Below are 17,503 nucleotides of genomic sequence, written 5' to 3' on the forward strand. Positions count from 1 at the left end.
CCAGTCAAACACTTAAAAAAAACTAGATTTTAAGGCAAGAACATCCCTATTTTGTAATGGTGTCGGCACAATCTACGGGTACCCGTTAGGGAGCTGTAAGGTAGAGCAAAAAGTGGTTTATGAATGCGTATGAAAACTAATGTACATTTCTTCAGATGTACAAATGCAAGATGTGAAGTATAAATACTAAAATATATACGGTAGGCTATTATTCGTATGATTGGAAGAGTTAAGAACCAGTCTACTTAAAAAGTTGTGTGTCATTCAAGTGGTCTTGAATATTGACTGTGTCAAACTGTATTACTGTATAAAACTTGTTGTTTCGCTCCTGGATGCTGATTGGACGAGCAGCGTTCCAAGCCGTGCTCTATTGGTCATCAAATACACACCTATGCCTGCTAACAGTTTCATCTGAAAAGTATCACTGCGCCAATGAGAATATCATGTTCATGTTGTTGTCAGAATCATCTTTTGTATTGATCTCAACTCGCACATAATTTCCCCTTGCTTCCAGTCCAACATTTAGTTTGGTACAGCCGGTGTTAATATCGCTTAGTACCATTGTTGGATCCTGCATTTTACATTACCATATATATGATTGAATATTATCTGCTGTTGGCTTGTGTGGATGTATGTATGTGTTATGCAAAATAGCTGACTTGAAACATTGTTAAAAGTTTCAAGGCAATGGGCCTTTCTCATGATGGAAAAGTAGCATGAAGACAGGAACTGTTCAATGAGTTGGGAGGGGGGCATATTCAGAGCAGGGTGTTGCGAGAACAAGCGGTCTTTTGTTAGATAACAGGAGCCAGGTGCGAGATAACGGTATGGAGCATGAGAGCCTGGATGTTCTTCACAAGCAAGTTACATCTATCAAAGAAGCACCAAGAGGCGGGGACCCGCCTGAGCGCCTGCAATAGGCTGAGCAAGTTTAAACCACGCCCAGTCTCTACAGTGATAGGCCAACAGACGCGTTGGAACTATGTCTATCACAGTATAAAGAATACTGTTTTACATACGTCTTGTCAGTTCTCTGTTCTGCCCTGCGTGGTATTACAGTGAGCCCGTATATACGAAACTTGCATTTGCCATTTATTACTTAGCTAATAAAAAATACATAGTATAAAATCGCTGACTCGTTGTTATATTTATCCTGATACCAGATTTGAATTTACGCAACCCTAACACCATTACACAGAGTGAACAGTGCCCAGAGACAAGACAACTTTTCCTGAGCCATCACGCAACAAAGTCACTATCATGGAAATATCCAAGTAATTGTCAATAGAAAAAAATCTAAAACAAACTAAAATGTAGCTAGTGTACTGTCATTCCAGGTTCATTGTTTGACGTGACTAATTTGCGAGTGACTTTATAACTTTATCCAGCCTGCATAGCAACCATTTTGTTTAGAATGGACGACCAGTCCAAATAATTTGACAACTAACCCAAGATAGACCAGAGCCTGTCGTTTCCAATGGGAGCAAATTCATCATAGTGGGCAGAACAAGCAAGGAGGTTGGCAGAGCTAGTTAGATCGATTCGTTCTAGCATTTATTTGCATAATTTTTTGGAAACTTTTTCAAAGGGTAAAGTCTACAAAACGCAGTCCACTTTGTTTGGTACAGATCCTGGTTTTGGAAACATGAAAATTGGAGATCAAATGTTTCATCGATGAGAAAATTTGCAGAATGTCGGCCAAAATCCATCTTCTCCCACTGCCGGCCACTGGGCTTCCTCTCATCACCATATTTGATAGTGAGTGGAAACGCCAACCGGATGCTTCATATATATACATCCGTTGAAATATCTGACTCATTGTTCTATCTGTGACAAAGCTTTTGCATAGCAACGAAGCAAAAATAATTCATGACTGCCTTCGCGTCTGTAGTAACATGACCAAAATAACAAACAACCAGATTTTTGTCCGGACTATATTTTCTGGTGGAATAATGAATTGACTCATCAAAATAACTTTTAATGAAAATATGTAATTCATTGTTATTTTAACATGTTGGTAACAGTTTTATAAAAGCAATAAGGAACGTGAGGCAGTGCTGTGTCACGGAAATTTACCTGTGACTGTATTCATTGCTTAATTCATTATTTAGGTTATATTCATATCATTATTACATTTACACGAAATACACATATATTTGATTTGACACTGTGTCAATGTAATGTATTTGCCTAGAGGCACATCTTTATTAAATAAGGAGATCCAGAGATGCATCTACAATTTAGGACCTGTCTGCCCAAAATGTTGAAAATTAACATAACGTACGCTAAGCACATAAACAACATTCAATTACAATTAGACTGAATGACATTATATATACTTTAGTTTCAAAGTTAGATATACAATGTAATCTCATGTAACAATCTCTCATAGATACTTATACAAATATTTGGTAGTGTTGCGTTGGTGGGAAGTCTGTCTGTAGCCAAAGGGGTCGATTTACTGACCTAAAACCACCAGATGTCGCACGATACTCAACTTTTAAACGATCGATACTCTGATACAAGTAGCAGGCTTAGCAACAGTAGCTATAGACAAAGTAACACAGACAGACCTGAATGGGGATGAGGCTTCCGGATCAGACAAATCTCAAGATCTGGACCATGTGAATGGGTGTTACAGGGTAGATCGTGTGTGCACTTTGACTGGGATGGGAATTTGGCGGCAGCAGTTCAACGTTCCAAGAAGAAAGTTAGCTCTGTCCAATCAAAAACACTTTAAATTATGCGCATCGCGAGCGTACGATCTATTATGATTTTTAAATAAATACGGTTAAAGTTTCCATTGAACTCTAATCGATAGCGATTTTTGTTGATCTTAATTTTGATGTATTTAGCCACACATTAGCCAACAACGCACCTAGACTCAGTTCACAGCCAGCTAAAGTAATTTATATTCGCAGTACTTTTCGAATTTAGTTTTGGACGCCATTGAGTTCCTCGCAGATTTCAGCTGCATCGGAGCTGACGTGGTGTTACGTGTGTGTTGGTTCTCAGACCATCCATTCGAGGCGTAATCAGTGATTTAACGTTAATCAGTGGCTGCATTCGCTATCTATTGGTAAGTTAGCGAGAGAAAAAAAACGATACTACCCGGCTAGCTAAGTTAGTAAATAGCTAACGACTGCTTATTCAGCTTGTTACTTAGCTAGCGACTGTACCAATCTAATAATGTAACATGCAGTGGCCTAACTGTAACGTTAGGTTGCTAGCTTTAGCTGCCACCACCACCTTGAGCATGCAAACGGACAGGATAGCTTGAAAGTGGAAACAATATGGTTGACTATTGTGAACCTTGCTAGCACCCAGTCACGGTCAAGACAAAGAGTTTGTAATGTAGTTACGCTTAGGCACACAGTCAGGATGTGCAGTAGTACAGTACAAGGTTTTGTTCCAACACAGTAACGTTAGCAATTGGCAGAGGTAGTAGTATGACGACTAACGTGAATTAGCCAATCATTCATTTTCCCACCTTTTTGTTCTTTATAGGACGATTATCATGGCAAGCAATGCCTGTCAAATGCAGGAGCAGGGCAGCGGTGGTTCGCTATCATCACTAGCACAGGTATTTAAAATGGAGATAGACCTTCCTCAAAGTGTTATGATCTGTAGATGTCCATCAGCCCTAAGCATAGTCTCCAGATGACTGTGATGCTGTTGCCTTGCATATAAGCCAGACAGATCAACTGTTAATGGGAGATTTCATTTCCCAGGTAGCAACAAGGAGAGCAAAATCAGAGGACAGAAACTCAAACGAAGATGTTTCTAATGCACACAACAGGAGAGAGCTTCCCTCCAGAAGACAGGCATACAGGTATTACTTTAAATTAAAGTGTAGAATAATAGAGCTGCAATAAATTTATTTCACAGACATCTTTACAAATGTGTTTTTCTCCCCAGAAAAGTGTCTTCAGATCCAGCAGGTCCAAAAGTTGAAGAGATAAAAGAAGAGGTAGCGCCTTGCAGTGTCCCACCAGGGCCCGGCATGCCAGCCTCTATTTATCAGACAAACCATGGCCAGTTCAGTAAGTCTCACTGGAAGGGACATGTGTTTCAAAAATAAATATGTTTCTTTAAAAATCCAGATGTATTTGACACATCTCAGTCTCTGATAGTCCATAGTTGTTTTGGTTATGTGAAAGGACAAGACCGCATACTACACGCTCTTAATTAATAAACTGATGTAATTGGCAGCTGTTTACACCATTTCTGCATAACCAAATCGCATGGGACGTCTGTGTAATGCTCAAATGATGACATTCCTGTCTAGTGCCTTTTAATTTTTAAATACGTAGGCATAAGGTTTTCACTTAATTTGAAGTGTCCAAGCTTTAACAACAAAACAAATCAATGATTGTTTAATTTTTCCCCCTGGATTTATTTTATCAGTGGTGGCAAAGGTCATGAGGCCCCCCAAAATTTAAATGTAGAAGTTTTGGTGACTTTCTAAAATGACATTCTACTCCAAAATGAATGAAAAAATTATAATATGTTGACAAATATAATTTCCCCTTCCATAATTAAGTCCTGCAACATATTGGTCCATATCAAATGAAATGTCACATGCACCAAATAAAACAAGTGTAGACTTTACCGTGAAATGCTTACTTACTTATGACGAGCACATTCCCAACAATGCAGTTAAAAGTAAGAAAATGAACAAATGGATAAAACTATAATAGTAACACAATAAAGAGGCTATATACAAGGAGTACCAGAATAGTGTACAAGGTAGTTGGGGTGATACATTTTATATTTTTGTACCTTTTTATTTAACTAGGCAAGTCCGTTAAGAACAAATTCTTATTTTCAATGACTGCATAGGAACAGTGGGTTCACTGCCTTGTTCAGGGGCAGAACGACAGATGTTTACCTTGTCAGCTCAGGGATCCGATCTTGCAACCTTTCCATTACAAGTCCAATACTCTAACCACTAGGCTACCTGCCACCCCGAATGATTAAGGTAATACTATATGTACATGTAGGTTTGATTAGGTGATCGATTGAAGTACATGTAGGAAGGGGGTTGAAAAGCAGAAAATCCGGGTAGTCGTTTAATTAACTGTTCAGCAGTCTTATGGCATTGAGGTAGAAGCTGTTCAGGAGCCTTTTGGTCCCAGACTTGGTGGTCCAGTACCGTTTGGACCATAATAGGTCTTTAATGATATGGAAACTGAACAACTTGAAGCTCTCGACCGTCTCAACTATAGCCCTGGCGATGTGAATGGGGGCGAACTCGGCCCTCCGTTTCCTGTAGTCCACAATCAGCTGACGTTAAGGGAGAGGTTGTTGTCCTGGCACCACACTGGCAGGTCTCTGACCTCCTCCCTGTAGGCTGTCTCATTGCCATCGGTGATCAGGCCTACCACCGTCATGTCGTCAGCAAAGTTAATGATGATGTTGGAGTTGTGTGCGGCCATGTAGTCGTGGGTGAACAGGAAGTACAGGGAGGGGGCTAAGCACACACCCCTGAGGGCCCCCCATGTTGAGGGGCAGCGTAGTGGATGTGTTGTTGCCTATAATCACCACCTGCAGGCGACCTTCAAAGTCCAGTATCCAATTGCAGAGGGAGGTGTTTAATCCCAGGGTGCATAGCTTATTGATGAGCTTGGAGTGCACTAATAGTGTTGAATGCTGAGCTGTAGTCAATGAACAGCATTCTCACGTCGGTGTTCATTTTGTCCAGGTGGGAAAGGGTAGTGTAGAGTGCAATAGAGATTGTGTCATCTGTGGGTCTGTTGGGGAAGTATGTGAATTGGAGTGGGTCTAGAGTGTCTGCGATGATGGTTTTGATGTGCAGCCTTTCAAAGCATTTCATGGCTACGGATGTGATTGCTACACAATAATAACACAACCTAGTCATTTAGACAGGTTACCTTGGCCTTCTTGGGCACAGGGACTATGGTGGTCTGCTTGAAACATGGGTCAGGGAGAGGTTGAAAATGTCAGTGAAGACACTTGTTGTTGGGTCATCACATGCTCTGAGTACGTGTCCTTGTAATCTGTCTGAATGTTAAACTGTTTTTAAAGGTCTTACTCATCTGCTACAGAGAGCGTGATCACACAGTTATCCGGAACAGCTGGTGCTCTCATGCATGTTTCGGTGTTGCTTGCCTTGATGCAAGTATAGAAGGCATTTAGCTAGTCTGTTAGGCTCGCATCACTTGGCAGCTCGTGTCTGGGTTTCCCTTTTGTAATCCATGATAGTTTGCAAGCCCTGCCATATCCGACAAACATCAGAGATGGTGGAGTAGTATCTGATCTAAGTCCTGTATTGACACTTGCCTGTTTGATGGTTCGTCGGACACCGTAGCAGGATTTTCTTATAAGCGTCTGGATTTGTGTTCTGCTCCTTGAAAGCGGCAGCTCTAGTCTTTAGCTCAGTGTGGATTTTGCCTGTAATCCATGGTTTCTGGTTAGGATATGTTTGTATGGTCACTTTGTGGACTATGTCGTCCATGCACTCAAGCCCCGTTTCCATTGGTACGTTGAAGTCGGTAAAAGGTTAGCGCTGTCGCTAGCATAACAGGCTAGCTAGCTAGCTTAATTTCTATCTTGCTTGCCATGGCATTGGCTATTAGCTAGCTAGTTAACCAAGCAAACCAAACGACAGGTTTAGTACAGTATGATGTAGCTACCTAGCTTTTAATATGACCTGGCCAGCTAAAATTCCTGCTAGCTCACGTTAGCTAACTAGCTTGTTTCAACTTTGATTTGCATGCTAACGTTAGGTAGCTAGCATTCGAGGGCTGACTGTTCTCATACAATTATATTGTGTAGTGCAAAAATGAATGGATCCAGCTATGTTGGTAATTTGTGTCATGTCTGACTACTGCAGTACTGTTTGTCCATGTGCAAACTAACAGCAACAAGCCCAAATGAGCTAACTAAACTTCGTCAGCATCCAGCAGTGATCAGCTTGGTGGTTCAATAGAAATGGTGTCACCAGCCCGAATTCCATTTGAGCTGGCACCAGTTGTGAAACTGGGCTGCGCTGGCCCGGGTTTTCCTCAACCCAGCTCGAATTTGGCCCTAATTGGCCCTCCTTTTAAGTGCCAGTGGAAGCTGGGCTTTATTAATGAAGCCAGTGACTGATGCGGAAAATCCTCAATGCCATCGGATGAATCCCGGAACAAATTCCAACCTGTACTAGTGAAACAGTCCTGTAACGTCATCGGAAGACTTACCTAGTGATTGCATCGCTGGTACTTCATGTTTGAGGTTTTCTTGTAAACAGGAATTAAGAGGATGGAGTTATGGTCAGATTTTTCAAATGGAGGGCGAGGGAGAGCTTTGTATGCGTCTCGTATGTAGAGTAGAGGTGGTGGTAAATAGACAGCTGCGAAAAAATATAGATAAACTCTTAGTAAATAGTGTGGTCTACAGTTTATCATGAGGTATTCTATCTCGGGCGACCAGAACCTAGAGAGTTCCTTAATATTAGAGGTTGCGCAACAACTGTTTTGGACAAAGATACACAATAACATATTGGTCCATATTATCAGGGAGGTGTGCTATTTAGCAATAAGCATGATCACCTTTAGTAGCCCAACTGATGCAGCGTAGTCACTGGCTATGAATAAATAAGCTGAAGCAGATAGTTGCCGATCTGTATTTACCTCATTGGGCCAATCATTACCTATGGGGTAAATGCAGGCCCTGGGTCAATTTAACCCCTATTCGTTTGTTGTCCTCAGTTGCTTTTACTCAGGATGGTGCCATCCAGCTGACCAGTGCTCTACCTAGGGGACTACAGGCCTTGCAGCCTCTGACCATGTCCAACTCTGGAAACTCCCAGTCTGCTGCAGCCATCGTCCAGTATTCCCAACAGTCAGGAGATGGCACTCAGCAGTTCTATATGCAAGGCAACAAGGGGATGGTAAAAGGTAAATGCTCTAGACCCTCACCATCAAGGTCTGCCATCAATTGGATTAGATTGGATTATTAGCAGGGGTTAAATTGGGCCGGAGCCCGCCTGGGTTGATCCTATGATCCAAACGAGAGACAGGTGGGGATGAGCCCCAGTACTATTGATTATGCAAATTTTGCCTGCAACGATATTTCGTAAATTGTTGTCCACATTTTATTTTCTCAACCAACAATACGAGTAATCAACAGCAAAATCAGACAACCCCATAGTAGAATAGTTGACCTATTTAGTTGGTCAGCTTATAAAAATGATAAAAAAGAATCCTATTAAATTACTAGAAGGGCTATGTCATAAACCTTCGAAGATCCAGAATGGGGTGAAAATGGCAGCCATATTGGTCATGGAGAAATCCAAACCAGTCTATATAATTGGAATGAATGGCACTAGAGGCATAATCTTGATTTTACTTATGCAAGAAAAATATAACAAAGGCGTGATATATCAGAAATTGTGTATTATAAATATTTTTGTCAACTTTAAAATATTGTCATATAATCATAAATACATTTTATATGGGTTGTATACCAATTTTCTGTATAAATAGCCTCTAAAATATATGTCAACAGACCATAAATGTATACATTTCTGTTTTCTTGGTAAGCTGAGCGTGCTGTTGTATGATACAATATCAGTACTTGTTTAATTTACAACTTGTCTAAGGCTGTGTATTGACTGCGTAGGTGCCGTTAAAGAGGTAAATGGAACGCAGACCGTGGGGGATAGAAGGACGCTGGATTGGCGGACATTCAACAAATCTAACAAAGTGGATATTCGTGAAATTCGTCATGGTTGATGTATTGTAACAGGCTCACAATGTGGTTACTAAAGTTTGATTTGGATATACACCGAGTGTACAAAACATTAAGAACACCTTCCTAATATTGAGTTGCACCCCAACCATTTGGCCCTCAGACTCTACAAGGTGTCAAAAGCGTTCCACAGGAATGCTGGCCCATGTTGACTCCAATGCTTCCCATAGTTGTCAAGTTGGCTGGATGTCCTTTGGGTGGTGCATCACCTTCGATAAACATGGGAAACTGTTGAGCGTTTAAAACCCAGCAGTGTAGCATTTCTTGACGCAAACCGGTGCACCTGGCCCCTACCACCATACCCCTTTCAAAGGCACTTACATATTTTGTCTTACCCATTCATCCTTTGAATAACACACATACACAATCCATGTTTCAAGGCTTAAAAAATATTATTTAACCTGTCTCCCCTTCATCTACACTGATTGAAGTGGATTGAACAAGTGACACCTAGGGATCATAGCTTTCACCTGGTCAGTCTGTCATGGAAAGAGCAGGTGTTCTTAATGTTTTGTACACTAAGTGTATTTGGCTGGTTTCGCTGCATAACCTTTAGAAGTTGTCCCCTTTTCAGGTTTAGAAGAAGTGACTTCGTATAAGCTGGTAGCATACAGTGGGGCAAAAAAGTATTTAGTCAGGCACCAATTGTGCAAGTTCTCCCACTTAAAAAGATGAGAGAGGCCTGTAATTTATCATAGGTACACTTGAACTATGACAGACAAAATTAGAAGAAAGAAATCCAGAAAAACACATTGTAGGATTTTTAATGAATTTATTTGCAAATGATGGTGGAAAATAAGTATTTGGTCAATAACAAAAGTTTATCTCAATACTTTGTTATATACCCTTTGTTGGCAAGACAGAGGTCAAACGTTTTCTGTAAATCTTCACAACGTTTTCACACACTGTTGCTGGTATTTTGGCCCATTCCTCCATGCAGATCTCCTCTAGAGCAGTGATGTTTTGGGGCTGTTGCTGGGCAACACTGACTTTCAATTCCCTCCAAAGATTTTCTATGGGGTTGAGATCTGGAGACTGGCTAGGCCACTCCAGGACCTTGAAATGCTTATTACGAAGCCACTCCTTTGTTGCCCGGGCAGTGTGTTTGGGATCATTGTCATGCTGAAAGACCCAGCCATGTTTCATCTTCAATGCCCTTGCTGATGGAAGGAGGTTTTCACTCAAAATCTCACAATACATGGCCCCATTCATTCTTTCATTTACAGGGATCAGTCGTCCTGGTCCCTTTGCAGAAAAACAGCCCCAAAGCATGAAGTTTCCACCCCCATGCTTCACAGTAGGTATGGTGTTCTTTGGATGCAACTCAGCATTCTTTGTTTTTACCAAAAAGTTCTATTTTGGTTTCATCTGACCATATGACATTTTCCCAATCTTCTTCTGGATCATCCAAATGCTCTCTAGCAAACTTCAGACGGGCCTGGACATGTACTGGCTTAAGCAGGGGGACACGTCTGGTACTGCAGGATTTGAGTCCCTGGCGGCGTAGTGTGTTACTGATGGTAGGCTTTGTTACTTTGGTCCCAGCTTTTTGCAGGTAATTCACTAGGTCCCCCCGTGTGGTTCTGGGATTTTTGCTCACTGTTCTTGTGATAATTTTGACCTCACGGGGTGAGATTTTGCGTGGAGCCCCAGATCGAGGGAGATTATCGGTGGTCTTGTATGTCTTCCATTTCCTAATAATTGCTCCCACAGTTGATTTCTTCAAACCAAGCTGCTTACCTATTGCAGATCCAGTCTTCCCAGCCTGGTGCAGGTCTACAATTTAGTTTCTGGTGTCCTTTGACAGCTCTTTGGTCTTGGCCATAGTGGAGTTTGGAGTGTGACTGTTTGAGGTTGTGGACAGGTGTCTTTTATACTGATAACAAGTGCCATTAATACAGGTAACGAGTGGAGGACAGAGGAGCCTCTTAAAGAAGGTCTGTGAGAGCCAGAAATCTTGCTTGTTTGTGTGTGACCAAATACTTATTTTCCACCATAATTTGCAAATAAATTCATTAAAAATCCTACAAAGTGATTTTCTGGATTTTGTTTTCAAATTTAGTCTGTCATAGTTTGTGTACCTATGATGAAAATTACAGGCCCCTCATATTTTTAAGTTGGAGAACTTGCACAATTAGTGGCTGACTAAATACTTTTTTGCCCCCGGAACTGACCCTCTCACAATCGTTCAACCCAAATCACAGCCGTGCAACCCCAAAGAATTGTAGGCCTCTACGACCCTTGCCCATACTGCAAAAGCATTCCAGGGAAAACACTAACCAGCTGTTGTTGAAGGTCCAACGCAGATGTTTTCTATGTCTATATCAAATCATTTCTAGCAATTAATTACCTTGATGTGATTATCAACAATTAAAAAAATTATGAACCTTAGCAAGAATTGAAATGGCTTCTCAAGCAAGAATTGTGCTAGGACTGTCTGGTAGGGGTCCAATGGAGGCTGCTGAGGGGAGGACGGCTGGAACAGATTAAATGGAATGGCATCAAACACATGGAAACTATGGGTTTGATGTGTTTGATACCATTCCACTTATTCCGCTCCAGCCATTACCACTAGCCTGTCCTCAGGAAAAACTGAAAATTAGCTGTTATTGTCAGTGGTTTGGAACTCTTTCATAATGACTACTTTTCCGTATGATGTCAACATGGAAGGCCAAAATGCCATTTTACCAAAACAGGCAGAAATTTTATTTTCAAACAGCCCTTACACAAATTTTATTTCATTTTTGAAATTTAACCTTTATTTAACTAGGCAAGTCAGTGAAGAACAAATTCTTATTTTACAATGACGGCCTTCCGGGGAACAGTATGTTAACTGCCTTGTTCAGGGGCAGAACGACAGATTTTTTTACCTTGTCAGCTCGGGGATTTGATCCAGCAACCTTTCGGTTATCGGCTCAACGCTCTAACCACGAGGGTACCTGCCGCCCCAAAAAGGGCATTATCATAATTTTCACAGTATTATTCCAACCTCATTGTGTGGAAATATATATAAAACTCAGGAAAATCATGTTATTGACTGCACTGGACCTTTAAATTAGTCATCAAGGCTGTACTATTGCAAAGTACTCTTCATCAGGATCCCTGGCAGGAGTCTCCAGAAGCGCCAATATATCCAGAACAGCGCTGCCAGGATCTTGATGAGAGTGCAGAAACACTGTCACATCACCATCATCCTGGAATCTCTGCACTGGCTCCCTGTCTCATTCCCGGGTTGAATTCAAAACCCTCTTGCAGTCTTTCCAGTGTACTCATGGCAGTGCCCCTTTTTATCTCAAATAACTCTTCTCCCTCCATAACCCCACCCGCACCCTCAGGTCAAGCAATATTCTGCTCTCCCACACCCCCCCAGGACCAAGTTCCGCTCCTTGGGGGATCGGGCATTCTGCTCGACCGCCCCAAACCTCTGGAATGCACTCCCGGACCACCTGAAAGCACAACAGACTCTGGGCTCCTTTTTAAAACGGGCCTAAAGACCTTTCTCTTTTAGGAAAGCTTTCTGTTGATAGCTGTGCTCCTTGGTGTCCTTGTCTCTTATAGTGTGAGCTGGGTTATTTGTGTCAGTTGCCCTGTCTAGTTGTGTCCATTTCTTTTTCTATTTGGTAAAAAAAAAATCTAGATTTTATGCACTTAGAGATGATTCTGTATAATGAAAAGCACTTTTAAAATGTATTAAATTATTCAAGCTTGGACACTTGAAATTAAGTGAGAAAAGTCACTCAACTGGAATGTCAGAATTTGAGCATTACATAGAAATCACATTGTACAGAAATTATGTTTACAGCAGTTTATTAAGTATTTAAGTAGTGATAAGTAGAGTGATGTCATGTGTTTTTGTCAGTTGTTTATGTTAGTGTATTATATAACTCACATTCAATACCCAATCCAATGTTTTAAAAAGCTGCACAAATAATATTGAAAAACACTGTAATATGAAGACATTTGAGAAGCAACTCAAACCTTTTGTCGGACCAAAAACAATAAGAAAAAAAGCAATACGGGGTACATACCAGTGTAGGGGGAGGACTCAGAGCAATGCATGTCATCATTGACATCAGGAGGCAAATGATGTCATAGTGATGTCAATGCCCTTAATTGTGATTGCACACATAGCTGGTGGTTTTGGAGATATTTCTGTTCGAGAGCTGAGATAAAGGGTTTCTTTTGGACCTCTTAAGAACAGATATGGCTGTTGCTGGGGATGAGACTGAGTCAGGTATGTTAACTTTAATATTTTGCTTCGTGAGAAAGTTGAAGAGAAAATGGTAACTGTAGAGGAACTCTTCTGCCTTTGTGCGACACTAATACTCTACAGCCTGCGTAGCCTCTGCTTTTTGGATTCATGATTAACTGTACAAGATTGTTATTGTATGATAATATCGCAGTTGTCTACAGACATTAGCTAATAAAATAGAAAGAAAATGTTCTATAAAGGTATTGAACTCACCATGACGTAATAAAGGTATTGAAAATGTGTTGATATCCAGAGAGCTGAGGTTTTTAAGATATGACACAGTTGTTGTATTGCTTAGGATTTATTTTCTTCTCAAAGCGAATACATTTGCATGTCATTTAACATGAGTATCCTTGAATGTCTTGGTTTGACTTTTATAAAACTGCAAAACAGCCTAGGAAATATCAGTCTTGTGAAATAAAAAGCAGATTGCAACACACTGAATACGATTGGAAAATGTTCAGTGTTTCCCTGTGCGCTCTGTCTGTCCATCCCCTCCCCTTTCTTCTCTCCCTCTCTGTGAAATGCTCCAATGCTCTGCCCACTCAAAGCACACACACACACACACACACAGTGGCTGACGTCACTTGTTTTCCTGGAACAGGACCCCAGCAGGGAAATGTAAATGCTAACCGGCAAATAAGATGGACATTGACGTCAGTCCCAGTCATGCTGTGATTACAGGCCGTTCCTTTTGCGAGAGCAAGACGTTACCAAATTAATCACCATATGCAATCATATGCAGGCAGCTCCCATGGCACAGAGAAGGTTTATTTAAGGAGAAGTAGGCTACTGTACACAGAGATGGGAATAACACTCTCAGTGCTTCATCAAATGGTTTGCTTCCACAAAACAATGTTCTTTGTTCTCTGACTGATTTTGGATGGAATTATTAATTCAAATAGTAAAATTCCTAGGCATTTTATTTTGTTCAGCTCTCTGTAGAGCCTGTCTGTGTAGCGATCATATCCTCTCTCGCGTCACCACTCACACCCATAGGAATCGGATGACATCAGAACCTTATTGCGTAATCCACCGACGTATTCTTCCATACCTTTTAGTCACTGTGAATGAATTAGACAACTTACCTTTCTGTACTTTTAAGGCGGTGGATGCCTTCTGTTCAGCAAGTTAGCAGCTAATACAAATGGTAGTGCTCTAAGAAGTGTTCCCCATGTCTGTGTTTCTGTCAGCTTCCACTGGTGACATGTCAGGCTACCAGATCTGCACTCCCACCTCCAGCCTGCCCCAGGGCGTTGTGATGGCTGGCTCCCCAGGCTCCCTGCACAGCCCCCCACACGTGGCTGACGAGACCACACGCAAGAGACAACTCCGCCTCATGAAGAACAGGTAGTCTACACCCACATAAAAAATACTACAGTTTAGTATAGAATACTACAGTACTTACTATAGAATTATGTAGTATACTGTAGAATACTATACCACACACTAGTATCCCTCGATCATGTGTAGTACTTAGTATAGATTGTTGTAGTATACTGTAGAATACTATAGTAAATAATATGGTATTATCCACACAAAAAACACTGTAGTAAATAATATAGAAATGTCAGCAAAAACACTACAGTCCACAAAAACAAGACCTTTTTTAAACTACAGTATTTAAAATGCGTGTACACTGCCAATTCCCCTCCCCCATATTCTAATTTGTGCCACCCGTGCCAAGTATAGACCATGTATTGTGTTCCCTATGGTTACATACCTACAGGTTATGGAGCATTTACCCTTTTAGTATTTCTCCAGTAGGTTTCCTCAAGGAGAAAGTCCCACACGTTTATGTAAAAAAGAATAAAACAAAAACACTAAAGTAAAAGCTACAGTATGCTAGATTCCACAAAAACACTACAGTAAATACTACACTATACTACAGTCCCCCAAAAATACATTAAATACTACAGTCCACAAAAACACTACAATAAATACTATAGTATACTACAGTCCCCCAAAAATACATTAAATACTACAGTCCACAAAAACACTACAATAAATACTACACTATACTACAGTCCCCCAAAAATACATTAAATACTACAGTCCACAAAAACACTACAATAAATACTACACTATACTACAGTCCCCCAAAAATACATTAAATACTACAGTCCACAAAAACACTACAATAAATACTACAGTCCCCCAAAAATACATTAAATACTACAGTCCACAAAAACACTACAATAAATACTACACTATACTACAGTCCCCCCAAAATACATTAAATACTACAGTCCACAAAAATACTACAATAAATACTATAGTATACTACAGTCCAAAAACACTACAGTGAATACTACAGTAAAGTCTGCAAAAACACTACAGTGAATACTATAGTATTCTTGCCATGGTATACACTATAGTATTTTTTTCATGTGGGTACTAAACAGCCTTTTGATCGATGCGGGTCCTGCATGAGAATGTTGGCTAATCATGATGGAACAGATAATCATAAAAATGCTAATAACTAGATTTTTTCATTCATAAATGCTACTAATTAACATGCATGTGCTGTATACTGCATTCTTGGGCTGCCTTTTTTGAGTGCCACCATTTGCCTCAGAACACACACGGACATGCTTGTGCATTTTTGTGCTTTGTCGTGCTTTCACCTGAATGTTTGTCACTAAAGACTATCTTTTCTGTTGACATTTACACTCTGCAATTGCATGTAGTTTTATGTCACGATTTTGCACAGGCAAATGTAGTCTCCTGCATGTTGATTTTTGTAAAATGCCTAATTAGTCACTCTGTGGTGGTGTTATTGCTCAAGTTCGTTACCATTATCAGTCTTGACTGAAACTTTGAAGCCTTTCTTGTTATGGACGTATGGCCTTGGTATCTTTGTCTGTAGCTACCAGTCTTTTTACGGAGGCTGTGTGTTGTTGCTTCCAGGGAGGCTGCCCGCGAGTGTCGCCGAAAGAAGAAGGAATATGTAAAATGTCTTGAGAATCGGGTGGCTGTGCTCGAAAATCAAAACAGGACTCTCATTGAGGAACTAAAAGCGCTTAAAGACATCTATTGCCACAAAGTTGAATGACCACAGACTGCTAATGGCTTGAGGGTGTGCGCCGCAGTAACAGTTTACAGATAACTGTAAGGGTATCCTGGAGAATCCGCTTTGACTCGATGTCCAGCATCTGCTCTCACACACCAAAATATACAAAAACAACACCTCTTTTCCCGATCCACTTGTTTAGAAGACATGTTCCGTACTGTCGTCATACAACATTTGACAGTATCTGGCCAGTTGTGGCGCGAGTACAGCGAGTATTATTAGGTGCCCCTGTTGCTTTTCCTTGTTGCAGGCAGGCAGCCAAAGAGTGCCGGCGGAGGAAGAGAGAGTATATTCGCTGTCTGGAGACTCGCCTCACCATGCTGGAGGCCCAGAACAAGAAGCTCGTGGATGAGCTAAACTACTTTAAGGAAATGTATGGAATTAAGTCAAGTCAGTAACAGTATACTGTACATACGATACACCCTGTAGAGACATGTTATTTATGCCTATCATAACCAGCTACTGTACATAACATTGCACAGTAATGTGTTTATTTTCAATAAATATGCCATATGGTTGTATGGCATTCGCTTTTAAATTGTTTTAAACATTCTCATCGAAGATCTGTTATTTGAAGATTTATCAGACAAAATGCTCCCAGAGGTTTATCTTGAATGACATGTGGAGTCTCAGGCCTGCACATATAGCAATGTATAGGCATTATTTTGTAGAGACTAGGGCTTGCATAGAGAGCTCTATCTTAAATGTAATTTTACAAAGAAACTAACCAGCATATATTACTGTTCTATAAGAGGGATAAAAAATACAAAAAGTTTATTGTACTATTTCATTACTATTTATTTAGTTGTTTTTTATTGTTAGAAATCTTATATGCTTCATGCACAGTGTTTTTTTGTTTTACATTTCTGTATTTAATCTTCGTAAAGAGACGTTTTATTGGTTGAATGTAAATGAATATATACCCTGATGTCACAAAGCACAAACCTGCCGAGCTTTTGTTCATAGTTCATGTGTTTGTAATGTTGTTAAAAGTTTGTCTAAAACAATTCAGCTAAATTAACCCATGACTCTTCTTGAATGTATTTCTCTAATCTGCACTATTGTTCAAAAAGTGAAAAACTCCTTATAATGCTTTGATATCAATTTGATTCTCAAATAAAATGTTTTACACAGCATTAAAAATCTAATTTTTGGTGTGATTTCTCTGTATTTTACTTAACTGACCTTGAAATAGTTTTCATATTGCTCAAAGTAACCATTTTAATGTTAGTTGCAGTAACACATGATTTGAAATGCAATAATGGGCTCCCTGCCCCAGGTACTTTACAATGAATGAAAACATTTGCTTACTTACAAAAGATGCATCATAAAATGCCTGCCTGTACCAAATCTCCAGCTGTGAATATACATTTAATTAATTACGTTTGATACATATACAGTGCATTCAGAAAGTATTCAGA

At 40.3% G+C, this 17,503-nt stretch overlaps 1 protein-coding gene across 6 annotated transcripts; it reads left to right on the forward strand.

The window, feature by feature from the left end:
• The first annotated feature begins 2,552 nt into the window (after positions 1–2,552).
• LOC123991150 (cAMP-responsive element modulator-like) lies at positions 2,553–17,211 on the forward strand. 6 transcript variants are annotated; one of them, XM_046292403.1, is made up of 7 exons: positions 2,553–3,079; positions 3,508–3,583; positions 3,732–3,832; positions 3,919–4,043; positions 7,716–7,904; positions 14,203–14,359; positions 16,333–17,211. In XM_046292403.1, the coding sequence occupies exons 2-7, from the start codon at positions 3,518–3,520 to the stop codon at positions 16,478–16,480; spliced, it is 786 nt and encodes a 261-aa protein (XP_046148359.1). In that variant the 5' UTR covers positions 2,553–3,079; positions 3,508–3,517; the 3' UTR covers positions 16,481–17,211. The 6 variants fall into 6 exon arrangements, with proteins under 6 accessions (XP_046148359.1, XP_046148357.1, XP_046148358.1 ...); XM_046292401.1 differs by having other exon boundaries at positions 2,563–2,642; XM_046292402.1 differs by having other exon boundaries at positions 2,563–2,642; positions 15,920–16,476.
• Positions 17,212–17,503: the final 292 nt, after the last annotated feature.

This window comes from Oncorhynchus gorbuscha, linkage group LG12 (genome assembly GCF_021184085.1).
Source record: "Oncorhynchus gorbuscha isolate QuinsamMale2020 ecotype Even-year linkage group LG12, OgorEven_v1.0, whole genome shotgun sequence".
NCBI lineage: Eukaryota > Metazoa > Chordata > Actinopteri > Salmoniformes > Salmonidae > Oncorhynchus > Oncorhynchus gorbuscha.

Bases quoted from the DNA above. Each gene is read 5' to 3' on its own strand.
- LOC123991150 (XM_046292401.1), top strand. The intron at 4,044-7,715 runs GTAAGTCTCACT...TGTTGTCCTCAG, and splicing joins GACAAACCATGGCCAGTTCA to TTGCTTTTACTCAGGATGGT. The intron at 14,360-16,332 runs GTAGTCTACACC...TCCTTGTTGCAG, and splicing joins CTCCGCCTCATGAAGAACAG to GCAGGCAGCCAAAGAGTGCC.